Source organism: Homalodisca vitripennis, chromosome 6 (assembly GCF_021130785.1).
Source record: "Homalodisca vitripennis isolate AUS2020 chromosome 6, UT_GWSS_2.1, whole genome shotgun sequence".
NCBI classification, from domain to species: Eukaryota; Metazoa; Arthropoda; class Insecta; order Hemiptera; family Cicadellidae; genus Homalodisca; species Homalodisca vitripennis.
This window is the reverse complement of record NC_060212.1, coordinates 88,024,714-88,041,238: the sequence shown is the minus strand read 5'-3', so window position 1 is coordinate 88,041,238 and position 16,525 is coordinate 88,024,714. Positions and strand designations below refer to the sequence as shown.

The 16,525-nt window shown below is 31.4% G+C and overlaps 1 protein-coding gene across 1 annotated transcript; it reads right to left on the bottom strand.

Moving 5' to 3' along the window:
• Positions 1-14,020: 14,020 nt before the first annotated feature.
• LOC124365462 (putative gustatory receptor 28b) lies at positions 14,021-14,575 on the bottom strand. Its single transcript, XM_046821445.1, has one exon. The coding sequence runs from the start codon at positions 14,573-14,575 to the stop codon at positions 14,021-14,023; it is 555 nt and encodes a 184-aa protein (XP_046677401.1).
• Between the last annotated feature and the right edge of the window lie 1,950 nt (positions 14,576-16,525).

Here is a 16,525-nt window from a genome sequence, read left to right as displayed (position 1 = left end):
CTATTATCTCATTTTAGTTTCGAAACGTTTAAGGATGCACTATAAATCCGATATCTTTTGCTGGGTCCCAAATTGTATCTACATTTATTACCTTACAATATTGGACTTTAAATACTGTCATTGTTATTTTAGTGGTGTTTAAAACCAGGAGTTTAAAATATAATTTATAACTGTTGCTTTAAATGATGTCTAATATCATCATTACTAGAAACAAGCAAACTCGTGTCTCTGCCAGATCACGGTAGTTTCTAGCTCGATGTTACTCCAGCACAAAGCTATCAGTTTCCAGGTCACTGGAGGCTAACTACCAGCTGTAGGCTTCTAACTGAACCTGCCCAATATAAATGTCTCTGCTCACGTTTTATTGGAAACTTAAGACTACGGTGAATTTATCTGTTGTGTTCATTAGCTCTCTCCTACTCCAGCAGTATTCATTCCTTTAGTAGTACTGTTCTATCTAAATATTTTCAATTTTTATTATTCGTTGTGGAGTTCCGTCTCCAATACGCTGATATAAACGTAGTCGGTTTTCATAAAAATTATAAAGGTTTTACCTTATCATCCGGGATTTTACCCGCACTCATGCTAAATTTGTAAAATAATTTAATTAAATGTATATAGAGCTTGAATAATTTTAAGCTTATTATTTTTGAACCTTATGTTGGCAAAATTATGTTTTATATAATGTATTGAATTATATATTGTCTTTATTCATACTTACGGAATATTGCTACATAAAAACTAAGATAATCATTAACTAGTTATATTAAATTCTTAACAAGTTTATCTTATTTAGAATTTTGTTTGAATTGATTTTTTCACTTTAGTAGTTTAGTTTTAGTCGCTTAGAATTAAGCGGATAATGCTCACTTTTTTCATTATATTTATTAGTAGTGCTTTATGTTGTCCTATTCTAAAAGTTACACTAAATCTCTGTTGAACTTATACTGAATTTAAAAATGCCTATAGTTTGTATTATGCTAAATGGAGTAGTTGTTTGACTAAAAAATTAAAGTGAATTTTTAGGCACCAATATTTTAATTTGCGCGTGAGGCTATAATAAAACAAATATTGCTCTCTTGTCAATACTAGGAAATTCAAGTAGGTGTAAATGGTTGAGTTCAACAAATGCATTTAAAACATTGAGAACAGTTTTATTATTTTCAATGTATAAAGCATAAAGTTGTATACAAGTGTGTGTGTGTGATTTGCAATGGCCTCAATAGCAATTCGATCAAGGAAGTGAGTAATATTAAACCTTAAAAAATCATTATAAAATAGAAAAGAAATGATTCATAGGCGCTAGTCCTAACTTGCATTTACAGCACGTGGAATTGGTGGATGGAGGGCTTGATCAGCAAGCAAAGTCTTTTGTTCTAATGGTAATACAGTTTCTATAAAAAATCATACAAATTCTTTTAAAAACTACAGTAGTAATTATCCTGAGAAGACGGAAAGTGAAATTTGCAATTATTAAGATGCAGCTCCTCAATAAGGATCGTCCTCTACTAAACAATGATTATATTAGAGTTCATATGCCACTTGGTAATTCGTAGTGCTAATAATGATATGTACAATTTAGATTGAATCGGCTATGGTTAGAACAATAGCGGCAGATTGGGTTAGAACACTGCACCTGAGCCAAGTTGTAGCTGAAAAATGTAGTGGTAACTGTCTTGAGAAAACGGAAATGTGAAGCTTAAAATTATTAGGATGGAGCCAAGATGTTAAAACTCCACACCAAGAGATCGTCCTCTACTAAACAATGATTCTATTAGAGTTCATATGCCACTTGGTAATTCGTAGTGCTAATAATGATATGTACAATTTAGATTGAATCGGCTATGGTTAGAACAATAGCGGCAGATTGGGTTAGAACACTGCACCTGAGCCAAGTTGTAGCTGAAAAATGTAGTGGTAACTGTCTTGAGAAAACGGAATGTGAAGCTTAAAATTATTAGGATGGAGCCAAGATGTTAAAACTCCACACCAAGAGATCGTCCTCTACTAAACAATGATTCTATTAGAGTTAATGTACCACTTGATAATTCATGCTACTAATGATGATATATACAATTTAGATTGAATCAAGGCTATGGTTAGAACAATAGCGGCAGATTGGGTTAGAACACTGCACCTGAGCCAAGTTGTAGCTGAAAAATGTAGTGGTAACTGTCTTGAGAAAACGGAATGTGAAGCTTAAAATTATTAGGATGGAGCCAAGATGTTAAAACTCCACACCAAGAGATCGTCCTCTACTAAACAATGATTCTATTAGAGTTAATGTACCACTTGATAATTCATGCTACTAATGATGATATATACAATTTAGATTGAATCGGCTATGGTTAGAACAATAGCGGCAGATTGGGTTAGAACACTGCACCTGAGCCAAGTTGTAGCTGAAAAATGTAGTGGTAACTGTCTTGAGAAAACGGAATGTGAAGCTTAAAATTATTAGGATGGAGCCAAGATGTTAAAACTCCACACCAAGAGATCGTCCTCTACTAAACAATGATTCTATTAGAGTTAATGTACCACTTGATAATTCATGCTACTAATGATGATATATACAATTTAGATTGAATCGGCTATGGTTAGAACAATAGCGGCAGATTGGGTTAGAACACTGCACCTGAGCCAAGTTGTAGCTGAAAAATGTAGTGGTAACTGTCTTGAGAAAACGGAATGTGAAGCTTAAAATTATTAGGATGGAGCCAAGATGTTAAAACTCCACACCAAGAGATCGTCCTCTACTAAACAATGATTCTATTAGAGTTAATGTACCACTTGATAATTCATGCTACTAATGATGATATATACAATTTAGATTGAATCATCACAATGGTTAGAACAATAGAGATAGATTGGGTTAGAATAGAGCACCTTAGTTAAATTTATCTTTCATTCTCCAAAATATATTTTCTAATACCTGTAATTTACTAAAAAACAAAATAGTTTCAACTAAAAATAAAATGTGGTATATTTTGACATTTCACAATGAAGAAATGTGTTCATAATTAATATTTATTCAAATTGGGCCATTGCCATTTATACAGGTTCAATAATTTTAAATTCAATGTATGAAATTTTGCTCTTCATAATATCTCATGTTCGTCTCTTTACTTAAATACATCTGTAAATGACAGTTAAATAAACCCTAAATCATTAACAATATTGTTAGCGAACTAATTATGCATAATGTGTTTGCTTCAATTATTGGAAGTATATATATATATATATATATATATATATATATATATATATATATATATATCTAAACATATATGTAGACCAACTGTGCCATAGAGAGGGCGAAACTCTATCGTAATCAAATACATGAAATATAATGTATGGTGTTGAATGATGTACGTAACATTAGATAGTGAGTGTAAATAAACGTAATGTAATTATGTATAATTTTAGTGAAAGGTCTTTTTATTAAGTTCCTATAATATTGTAGTCTTATTACATACAAATTACTTTATATTATGTAATATTTTAGGATAATGGTTAAAATTTCATATAAAATTATACATATTACCAGTTATTATCTCTAGAATATAGTATAACCTATTTGAGCAAATATGTTTTTAAATTACGAAATAAGTTACTAAGTTTTTAATTAAATCTTGACATTACTTTCCAATCATCAATACCCAATATCTAAATATTAGGAAGTGTATTACCCTTTACCTTCTCAGCGTTTTCCAACATTTTGAGCATTAAAAATTATAATTCTTTTAACTTTTTTTTAGTATAATACAATTGCTTTTAACCTGCTAAAATCATAATTTTAAAAACTAATAGGCATTCTTAACTGTCAAAATAATATTTAATAAAATTTTAGTAAATAATTATCTTAGTATCTTTTTGTTACTTTGAGAAATAATCAAATTATTATTTTTGTTATTATTTAACACTGATTTAATGAGTAAATAGGATCCTACTTTAAATCTATACGCCATGCAAAAATATGTTCAAAGACCGCTGGGTGTCTGCTATATAGTGGTAAATGCATCAAACTTTTTAAAATTACACCCAAACCTCAGCATACAGATAATCATTATCATCTTCCTAAACCTAGCATTTGTCTTTTAAATTAAAGGTTAATGACAATGAGGCGATGTCTGTTTTAAATGCAATGTACTTAAAAATGTAGGGAATTGTTATAGTATTCATGGTGATGATAACTTCACATGTCAACCTGCTATTTCCAACAATTTGACTAATGACATGCAATGTATCTATGTTAATTTTGAAGGTGCTAATAACAAAGGTGACATCATTAAAGTATTTTTAGACCAACATCGAACTGATTTTTTGTGCATATCTGAAATTGGAAGAATTACCTCCAAATACTCAATGTGCTTATTTTAATAGATACTGTCATCTGCAATTACTCGGAAATCCAACATACATGATGGTGTTGTGATATTTTCAAAGAACTTTTACGTTAAATGAATTTTACAAAACATAGATGAGCTCTCATCTACTTGACACTGTTTTCCCAAAACATTCGAGGAAAACAGATGAGAAAATACAAGGCACCTGATATAGAGCACACTGTAGTGCAAATTATTGAAAAATATTCAGTAATGCTCGTGGTTCATTAGATTGTATGACGAATGGCGTTGGTATTCCAGTTTAACCAAAAGTGATGGTGCAACATTTTTTCCCGAGCACTTTCATTATTCCTAAACATTAAACGTGTTTATAATACAAAAATTGGGTATATTTATATAAAAAATTATGTTTATATATTATGCACAGTGTTTCTTTTTATTTGAGAGTCGTGCATTCTGCTCCTAGAACATTTAAATTTTTAGCTTACACTAATAAAGTTAGCATTTTTTGGCTATAATGGAATTTCTGAAATTTATATTAATAATTGACAAAATTCATTGAGCAATCCTACTTTTAGTTTAGTTTTTTTTTTTTTTTTTTTAAAGGAAATATTTCGGTTGATGTCTTGATTTGTTGCTTCTGTGATGTATGTCTCGATTAAGTCTACGTAGCCATTATTTTATAGTATAAAGGATGATTTTCGCTTCTGGAAGATTCCGATTTAGTTAGGACTTCTGCTGTGTCAGTCTCTAGATTATCTACGTTCCCAATATCTATTTATATAAAATTAAGTGTAATGTGGAACCCATAGTTTACTTGTTTCTCCCTGTATTTCATCTGTATTTCTAAACTAGATGAAATGATAAGTATATTATGTTTGATGTTATTGAATTTTATTATTGAGTTTATGGCGTTTGCCACTTTATTTTTGTTTCCCTACCATGGTCGAGTCGTCTGCTTTTCCAGATGGTTAACCTCTTCTTCTAGATGTTTCTTTGGAATTCTGCCTGTTATGGTTTGTTCTAGTGTTCAGGCTTCTAGATTTCTGGAATTAGATTTTCTCTTGTCTTCTCTTTAGGCTTCCGTAGGGCGAGGACGTTATACGAGTTTCAGTGGTCGGAGTTCAAAATCAAAGCTGGCTGCCCGCTCCCTCGACGAACCGACACGGTGTTCTGGTGTTTAATGTCGTGGCCTGCCTTCCAATCAACGTTCCACGACCTTATTTAATTAATTAGGGCCCAGTCATTCCAAATTCAGTGTACGTGACAAATATCAATTCGCCACAAATTTGTGGTTTGATAGGTATAAACATTCAAAGTGTGTAAGTGGAATAATAAAGTAAATATAATTTCTATAGTTTGATTTGTTGTTTTAGATCTTGATATATTCACGTCTTTATAAACTTTAGGCTCGAAGTTGTGTAAGTAGAATAATGAAGTAAATATAATTTCGATCATTTGATTTGTCGTTGTAGATCTTCATATATTTATTTAAAGTCGAATGATTCCAGGGAGTATATATTTCGGAGACGTAGGAGACACAAAATAAATTTAATATTTTTAGAATGTATAGTTTGATCAACTTAATGGGGATTCCTTTACACAAAATTTACAGTCTAATATTTAAAATAAGGTAATGTAATATATAATATTATATATAAAAATCTTTACTATAATCAATAAATAATAGTTTGGATATCTGTCATATTTAGTGCTCTATAATCGGCTGTTTTCTGTTGAATGCCTAATTTGTGAAATATAATGTCAAATGTATGTTTATGTAAACAAATAAGTATTTGTGTACATTTAAAAACTATTATATTAGTATTTACGTTGTGTATTAACTTAATAACTATAAAGCTACGAATAAATAATTAATCATTCTTTTATAACACGTTAGCTAAGTATAAATTTATTATAAAATACAATTGGATTTAAAAATAATTCTAACTGGTGTTATATTGTATATATCTGCAAACGTCATAATAGGCCCGTTAACATAATACAGATGAACTCCTTCAGTTTTGATAATATAATTAACGATAAACGGTTTCAAAGGAAGATTTGAATACGGACATTTAACACCGTTATGTGTTACAGGAACAGAAACCTATGTCTTCGAGAGCTTCAAGTACCTAACCTTTTCTTCAGATATAAACCTTGTAGTGTAAGGTTGGGTATAACAAACAGATAAAAAATTCAAGACATGGCTACCACACTGGTCTGAAGACGTACTAGTGTGGTGGTGGAGGAGAGGATGGGACAACTAGACTACACAGTAGCTCTAAAGTATAGCTTCAGACGTCACTAACACACAACTCAACAATCTTACTTCGGCGACCTCCCTGATTCAACCAATTCAGAGGAATAAATGAATATTACATTAAAATGTACAGATTAAATACAGATAAATCATCGTGAGCACAGGAAATATAATAGTGCAGATTAAAGTTAGTGAAAAAGTTTCAAATAACAAAGTCTGTATTATGAAAGGTGTCCAATTGCAAATTTTGTATTTTTTTATGTTTTAATTACATAATAGTATTCTTAAAGAAACATTTGCAGTGTATATACACCAACAACTTTGTACCTGAAGTTTTAATGAAGTATGTTTAAATTTTGTTTTTACCTCTTGTTTTCTAGGAATTATTTGGATTCTGGGTTCTTGGAATTTGTGCGCTATAAATCATGTTTAACTCTTTCATCCCCTGGAATCTTTGTTAATTTAAATTAAATTAAAATAGCCTTACAAAGATCCTACATGTGTGAAATGGAGTGTTACAACAAAACGAAATTGATTTTCCGCTTTTTAGACAACAATTCGATAGTGTAGTTTTGTATCCATGGTATTAATCTGGCGAATATTCATTTAAACTTAAAAATAAAAACTTATTTTTATAAGGTGATTTGTACTACCAATTATTATTATAGTAAACCTAAATGTTTAACTAAATTTATTTACAAATTCCGAAGACTGAGAGCAACCATTTTGAATAACAAGATCCTTAAACTGTAATACCGCTGATACAAAACTGAATGAACTACACAACACTTGCTGTCAAATCTTAAGATGGTTGTTTACGATATGGGACCTCTTTGCACCTCCAGTCAGGACAAAATCTACAAAGAACCAAATTTTAAGCTGCGGCTGCTGACGATGTCAATCCTCATTTCAATGGTTCCACTCAAGACTACATCTACCAAAAACCAAATTGTAAGCTGTGGCTGTTGACGATATCAATCCTCATTTCAATGGTTCCACTCAAGGCTACATCTACCAAGAACCAAATTGTAAGCTGTGGCTGCTGACGATGTCAATCCTCATTTCAAAGGTTCCACTCAAGGCTACATCTACCAAGAACCAAATTGTAAGCTGTGGCTGCTGACGATATCAATCCTCATTTCAATGGTTCCACTCAAGGCTACATCTACCAAGAACCAAATTGTAAGCTGCGGCTGCTGACGATGTCAATCCTCATTTCAATGGTTCCACTCAAGACTACATCTACCAAAAACCAAATTGTAAGCTGTGGCTGTTGACGATATCAATCCTCATTTCAATGGTTCCACTCAAGGCTACATCTACCAAGAACCAAATTGTAAGCTGTGGCTGCTGACGATGTCAATCCTCATTTCAATGGTTTCACTCAAGGCTACATCTACCAAGAACCAAATTGTAAGCTGTGGCTGCTGACGATGTCAATGTTCAACTTAGCGGTTCCATTGAGGACTTAATATACTAGGGGCCAAACTCTAAGGTGTGGATGCTGACGATGTGAGTACTTTCTTTGCTGCTCCACTTAAGACAATATCTACTTGGTGCCAAATTCTGTGTTGTGGCTGCTAATAATGGACGTGTTCTACTGTTTGGTTCTACAACAATCAATCTGTTTGAATCAACAATCAATGATTGTTGGTCTTTGTCTTCATAGTCACTGTGACGTTATTTCTTTATTTTTATCCTCTTCAATAGCCCTAAATATATTTTTGTGTCATTGATCTAATGTTCACCTTGAATTTTAATTTTAACAATTTTAAAGGAATACATAATTTTCTAATAAATGTGTGCTTAGAGTAAATAATTATTTAACTATTTGCGGTGTATATGTTTATTATTTATATTAAAATTCACTAGAATGCCATGTATCTATAAACCATTATTGCCATGATTGTTTTTGCCGTCTGCACAAATATCTGATGAGGACTTTTGGTGGCCAGAGGCCAATGCAAAATGCTGAAAACCCAGTTATATGCCAAAAACAATCCATTCATGTATATAATTTTATCTATTTAAGGTATTTAAAATTACTAAATTGTCGTGATGGAATTATTAAAGTATTCAGTCAAATTAAGAATTACATGGTAATAGCTTTACAAAGAATATTTGTATTCTCATACCTTTTATTAAACAATACATAAATAGGGGTTTATATGGACTAACTATATGGTCCATATAGTAGTTCTAAGGGAATGTATGAATGTACTTGTCTATGTGAATGTAGAGTCAATCTATTTAGAAATTATTCAGAACTATAGTTATTGCATTCGTTCTAAATATATTTTAAAATGTAAACTTTCCGAAAGTAACATTGCATAGTGAGAATAATATAAAAATATAACCAAAATTATTTGTATTTTGTAAGTTACAATCATTATTCATACTAGTTATAGACTGCACTGAAGTTGAAGATGATACCTACGATCCGAGCATTTTGCCAGTGACTATTGCCAGTTCCTCTACAGTAGTAGTCTCTGCAGTATCAATAGTGTGTGGTCCAATATCTCTCAGTTGATGTAAGTCATAGCTACTAGCAGATTATTAATCACACTCAAACGTCTTTTACACAAATAACCTTAGGGGATTCTGCATTTTAACAGGATATTGTATGCTTAAGAATAACTCATTTGGTGATCTATGTAGTTAAATGTATCATCCAGGATCTGAAATTCAGAATATCGTCTATAAGCGTTTAAACTGACAGGTTCCTGAACTGATACACTGACCATTGTGAATAGTATTGACAAAAAGAATGTTTTTTACAATACTATAGAATTGTTCAAGCTGTGCCTTAGGCTAGTTGCACACACACCGATTTTGGACGACCGATTTTTTACCGGGCAGTTCACTATTGGCATTTGGACGGCCGGTAAAAAACGGTCGTCCAAAAAAGGTGTGTGTGCAACTAGCCTTACATCTACTATGTATTATCTTGTTTATACATGTGTTTATGTAAAGTATACTTTTACATAAGTTTATAAAATGTATAGTCACTGAAAAAACTAAAGCTAGTAAAAAAGTGTCGTTAAAACATTGGCTTTTGTGATCCTTTTTCTCAATCAAAGAGTATCAAGCCCTATCACCTGTATCACAAATATATATTTTGAGACTGAAAACAATTCAGCAAGTAATCTAACTAAATGAGTGAAGCAGAAACAACTTTTTTAAACAAAAGTACGAATTAAATAACTAAAAGCATTAAGCACATTGCGTCACGTTGTGTGTATGACACACCTGTATAAATAGAGGTACTACAAATACAGGGTGCTTCAATGGCACCTGTGGCCGTCGTCGTGTCGTCATAGCATGGTATCTCGTTGTAATGTTCTCCACCTGACTTTATGTCTCGACCTTCAAACACTGACCTTCATTACGTAATTATATATTAATATTTAATGTTCTCTTAAATAAAGGAATCGAAATATTGCTCCACACATACAATCTCAAACTATGAGAGCCCTCCTTCAACAACAGTCGTTTTCTCAATATGAACTAACACAAAACCCTTTTCATGATAAAACACCAGATAAATTAAAATCAACAATTATTGTTGTAATCAATTATAGATCAATGATCTTCCGTGTACAACCGCACTAGAACTTTGCAATAAATTAATTAAGGGGTGATCTGCAATTAATAATGGAAAACGGTAGGTCACATAATTCGGTTTGGTTTAGAAATGAGTTTAATATATTGGACACTCTGTTATGTATCGGCAGGCGAACTTTGTTTTACACAAACAGTAAGATACAATTCCGTGGAGAGTACGATTGTTACATGATTAACAAAAAAATTAAGAAAATTATTTATAAGTAAAGGACGAGGAGAAAAATCCTTCCTAAATCAGGATCAAACTTTGTTATATCAGTTAAAACAGTTGCAGGTCAATTATGAGAAAATATTAAATACTGTCAAAAAGACTATACTTGTGCAGAGTGATGGTGAGTTTTTCAAGGAGGAGAAATTTAGAATATATAATTATTCTAGTTGGTGTAGATAGTGTAAATTTATAATGGTAATAATTAATGTTTAGCTTGGATTGGATAAGCATGTTTACAAATTGATTTAAACTACAGTTTAATAAATACAAAAGTATCCTTGTTCGTTCACGTTCTATTTATTATGAAATAGTTATGATCACAGTAATTTCAGAACTTCTCCATCTGACCGGTGATAATATATCAATAAATATTTTGCAATACATAATTATGCCTTACTAGTAGTTATTGTTTAAATATAGATAATAATATATATTATATTTTTGTAAGGTATATAATACATGCAGTATTTAAGGTTGTGGCATGTGAGGTGGAATACATCTTCGGCATGTATAAAGAAATAACTTAGAGTTAGCTCGTTTTCTCCCAGTACTTTATGTTCTAATATCATTTGCAGTCTTAGGGTTTATGCTAATGAGGTAAAAGCCTCTGTAAATTCTTTTGCAACTTGGTCCTATTGCATTGCTTCCCGTTGTTGTTTCTGCTTATAATGTTTGAACCAAGTCAGTGATGTGCTTGATAAATATTCTGGGAAAAAATTTACTTTGGAGGCCGGTTTAAGTTCCCGCTGATATTAATGGTGTTTCCCCACATAATTGCTGTGTTCGTTCAGGTAGTGTGACTGGTTATTAATGTTGACGCTGAGTGAGAGATCCGGGTTCGAGTCCCAGCGGAGTAAATACTTTTTGTGATTCAATGTTCATTGAAATTAAATTCGGCTATTGCCATTTATACAAATGTAATTAATGTAAATAAAAGTCGTTTGACAATTATTTGATATTCCAATCATATGATAGTTTGGTTATTTAAACGCATATGTGACAGATACGGCCAAATACAAAATAATTGAATCGTAAAGAGTAAGGGCTCTGTGGTGTTATGGTAGCACATTCACCCGGCCAGTGAGAGATCCGGGTTCAAGTCCCGGTGGAGCAAGTACTTTGTGATTCAATGTTTATTGAAATTATATTTATGTATAATTTCAATAAATTTTCATCATATCTTTCAAATTTCATAAATTTTCAAAAATATCATAAACTACATATATATCTGCTTGACTATAGTGTGAAAGGATTGATTAATAGGTTCGATCGGCAATTAAATACACTCGCATGAAGTAACACATATTTTATTTTGATCAAAAATCTAATTTTATTGTAATATTTTTAAACATAATTCAAGATGAGAAGTACTATTACTCCTCAAAATTTATTATTGATCTTGAACAAATTTTAATAATCGTAATAAGTCTGTTCTCATTGATTCTAATAACAAAATCTTTAACTAAATATTATATTTCAAACCAATATATTTCAGATAAATTCCATATAAAAACTAAGCATGAAGAATTCTCTCTATTGAAATATTTAAACAATTAAATTTAAAGTACTCAAGGAGAGATCTTACTCTGTAAACATCTAAACAATTACAATTATCAAACTACGCAAGGACAGATCTTTTTTTTACATTTAAACTATTACATTTTATCTTTACGTAATCAACTGGAATAAATTTCTTGTCTAAATTAAGAAAAATTTATATAACTTATACGAACATTTTAAACATATCTCTTCTAGAACTATTAATTTGATCAGTGCAAACTATATTTAAATCGAGTGCTTTTAAATATAAGTACTTTAAAAATTGAAATGAAACGTATTACTAGGAATTGATAAAACTCAGATATTACCTAATGTTATTTTCTTATAATTAGATACAAAATTTCTTAACTTACATATTTGCACAAGACACTTTTACGCCTAAAGTATTTCACCGCACACGAACACACTCCCGCACACACCCGCTTTTTCGTTAACTAGCGCGACTTAGTGATAACTCCTGAGGACTCTAGCTGACTGACCTCCCATGTCCACCCCAGGGTTTTGTTTTTAGAGAATCCCGCTCCCTTTCCTGGACCACGCCTGTTGCGAATCTTCGCTGGTGATTGGTGAGTACCAATGTTTTGGTATCTGCATGTAATAAATTATGATTATTTCCTGTTGAATAGCAGCTGCATGGGAGCGGAAGTCGGTATCTGCTAACCGTGTGACCAGAGAGTCATTCGCTTCGTAGTATGGTTTGTATTACTAAAAGTCCTTTTATACGGTGGGAAATTGGTTTGTCATTAGTCATTAAATTTTATTTTTTAATTATTTTATGTCCCTTAAAATTAAGGACTAGAAATTTAGAAAATTACAGTTTCTTTGCGTTAGCAAAATGCGGCTTTTAATTTTTTAATACATGAAGTAATATTTAACAAGTATGAGAAAGAACAAAACTTTCAAATAACTTAATAATGTTGTAATTAGTTTTGTAAAAATTACAAATTACGAGTCATTGCAATGAATATTGAGCTTATGGAACTCGGAACTTAGTTTGATATTGCAGCCATTTTTACTTCCTGTGTTCATGGGATTCCCTCAGACCTAACGTCTTGTGGATGTCAAGAAAGACGCACATAAGCGTTAAGTAAGAGGTCTATAACAGCAGAAGCATTATTCTAGTCCTTACTCCATAGGGTATACAGTACCTCCAGTTAACATTTATTTTTTCGTTGAAATGGTTTTTAACATAATATATTTATATCTATTTTCGTTACTAAACTGGTACATTTCAAAGATAGTGTGGCAAAGTTTAACAAATAAACGATATGAAAGTCACCGGAACAATAATTGACCTTGATTAGCAAAAATGTTTACTAATGTCCATTTACCTATTGATTTATTATGAAGGATTGTCGAAATACCTATCTTTATTAGTTATCTTTCTGTAATAATTATCTTTAATCTTTAAATCCTCACGTTCTAATATTATTATTTAAATTAATTGCTAATATTAGGGTTTCAGAACATGAATATTTACTCTTTAAGTTTAACAGATAAATAATTATTTATTTTGCTGTCTATGTGTTCAATAGTTGTTCATTAAAATTATGTTATTATTTTCTTCTGAAATTATGCTAAAAGTTCTAATTACAAAAATTATTTATACATGAAGAAATACAAAGTCAAATATAGGTTAAGAAGATATGTAAATGGTACACACTCTCACATACATGTTTTCCGACAAAACCCAGCAAAGTCCAAATATGGTAAGATATACAGGTAATTTTCTTTTATTTTACTCACACACACGCCACAAGTGCGATTTGACAAGGAACTTAAATTGGTAAAACATATCCATAAATATAACTATACTTACATTCCACTAAAGCAACTACATCTACGCCATTAAATAATATAACCGCAAACAATTCAATATACTTCAATTTAAGAAAGATTGTTTGCTTTATGGCAGTTATTTGACTGCTCTTATGATGGTGCAATCATAAAATATGCTACATGCATAAAAATAGGAATATAAAAATATGCAAACTAAATGCACAATTATATGTGTGTTTAAGTATCAAACTGAATTATGATCACCAAGTAGGTAGTAACAGCTGCTGCAATAGAAGTCAGAATGTGTCTATTGATTTGGAAAAATCCACTTGCAGAAAATCCCACGTCTTTATTGAACAACTGCAGCAAAAACGACTTTAAGTGTTCTCTCGTTTCCGAGCTCACGTCCTGACTGATCAGCTTCCGGATGAGCGATGTAGTCTCGCCGGCCGCCTCAGTGACGTTAGAGCCTGACAGAGCGACCAACATAAGAAAAATTGCATTTAGAATGATCCATGATCCAATGGAGATCATTCCTATATTGTATCCTGTCATACAATCGACTAAGAAGAAGTATAAGCACTCAGTGAGGATGCTGGATGAACAAAAGGTAGACACCAGAAGCTGGTCGGAGTAGAAATTGTTGGCTTCATGCACTGCGTCATACAGGATATGGTAGGCGCTCATAAGAGAATTAATCTTCTTACAGGAGATGTAGTCTTGCCCATGATTGACACAAAGGAGGTTCTGGCGTAGAATAGACTGTCTAAAGCTTTGGCTCATCACTTCCATTCTTATCTTGACGTTAAAGAGTCTGAATCTTTTGGCAATGCTATACGAAACTTGTTGGAAATGAATCAACATACCAAGTCGTCCACAGTATGAAACCACGAAAAATAAGTATGTCGTAATCCGTCTGATAAAGAATGTATGGTCTTCTTCCTGTGATAAACAGTACTGGTTTGCTCCCTCTACAATTATTGAAGTGGCCATGGGAAGAATAATAATAGTTGACTTCACTGTTATCATATATTCACGTTTCTCTAGTTGCAACTTACGATCAAACTTCTCTAGAATGGCGCAGACCTCCAGAAAACTACGGTACTTGGTGGCGTAACTCGTGAACAAAATTAGATTCATACAAAAGACACTACCATTAATGAGCCAAATAATAAGATAAGGTATGTTGAAATCTGTTCCGTAGAATAGTACTGAGGAGTTTCGCACCAGTGTCATGTAAAGTTCAAAACACACAGCTCCTAATTGTAGTACATTGACGGTTAACCCCCACCAGAATACTGATGGTGAAAATACGAGTTTGCTCACCCCATTAGATTCAGGTTCGTACTTCAGTGGAAATCCTATAAATACTTGGCAGTAGAAAAGTGCAGTTTTCGAGAGAACAGGCATTTTGAAACAATTTTTGTAAAATAGCAGTGCATATGACTAACGAGAAATACATTCAATTTTTACATGTATCTATTAAAACTAAGAAAATATATTTATTTTTAAAAGACTTTGTTTAACAAATGTAGAATAATTCAGGTGCGTTCCAAGTTATGTACTTTTGAAAACACATATAAAACACTGGTTTTAACTAAGTTTCACTAAGTTTGTGTTATAGTAAATATAAATCATTTATTTGTGGCTATAGATATAAATATACGTTATGTAAATATAAATATTGTTTTAATCGATTTATACTTTACTTTTTACGCGTATATAAGAAACTCTTATTGCTAAGCGTAAGTATGATTCTATTTACGTAGATTTTGTGTAAGTAAACAAAACTTTGAGTGACCTGTAACACTTGTTAAAGCTCAACCACATTATGATTTAAACTGTTAAATCTAAAATATTTCACAACGTAGTGTTGTCGTGCACTCCGTTTATACAACACTAGATATTTAAGTAAAGTAATTACAGTTATTTAAACTAAAAGGAAACACAATCGGACTAAAAATTACTTAATGTTATTTACTAAGAGTGCTGAGATATTACAAGTTGATTTATTACTATTATTCAATAATTTTTATAACAATTGGACTAAAATGATTACGTTCTTATTCTAAGTACTGAAATATTACTTCGTACTGTCTATTTTTAGAGAGCTGATGTCACTTTAAGGACTTAAGCAATCAGCTTGAAGTGATACTAGTAAAGGTTAACGGAGTACCTTCTTTTTCCTTACGGCACGTGTTTTACAGATGCAGGACAGTTATCAGTTTCTAATAACCATAATGATACATTAAAATATATAAGTCAAAATGTATAAATAAAAAGACGGATTTAATGCTTATAAATGGTTATTTTCGCTTTTAGGTTCGAAAATAACATGAAAAGCTTTGCTACGTAGCTTGCAATTTTTTAAAATTCTATAAAATGTTTTGGTTGAAAAAGAAATTAGTTGAATTTGAACAAGTGCTTAGTAGTATAACACATTTTAACATGAAAGAAGAAGAATTTTAATCACATTTATTTACCTTTGAGAATGTTTAAACATTTAAACAAATTTAAATTTAAATTAGTTTTTGATAATTGAGAGATGTTACTTAAATGTTATATATGATTAAATCACTTCATTGCCAATATTAATACGAATTAAATAGGCCAAATCAATAAAATTAAGATCAAGCCTTAAGGATATTATATAAGATATTTTACATACTATAAAAAAGTATTCACCACTGAAATGAATATTGTTTGATGGAAATATATTTATTTTTTCAGAGAAGTTGTGTC

What these genes read in the sequence shown, in the direction of transcription:
- LOC124365462 (XM_046821445.1), bottom strand. Translation starts at nt 14,575, where the DNA reads ATGGAAGTGATGAGCCAAAGCTTTAGACAGTCTATTCTACGCCAGAAC.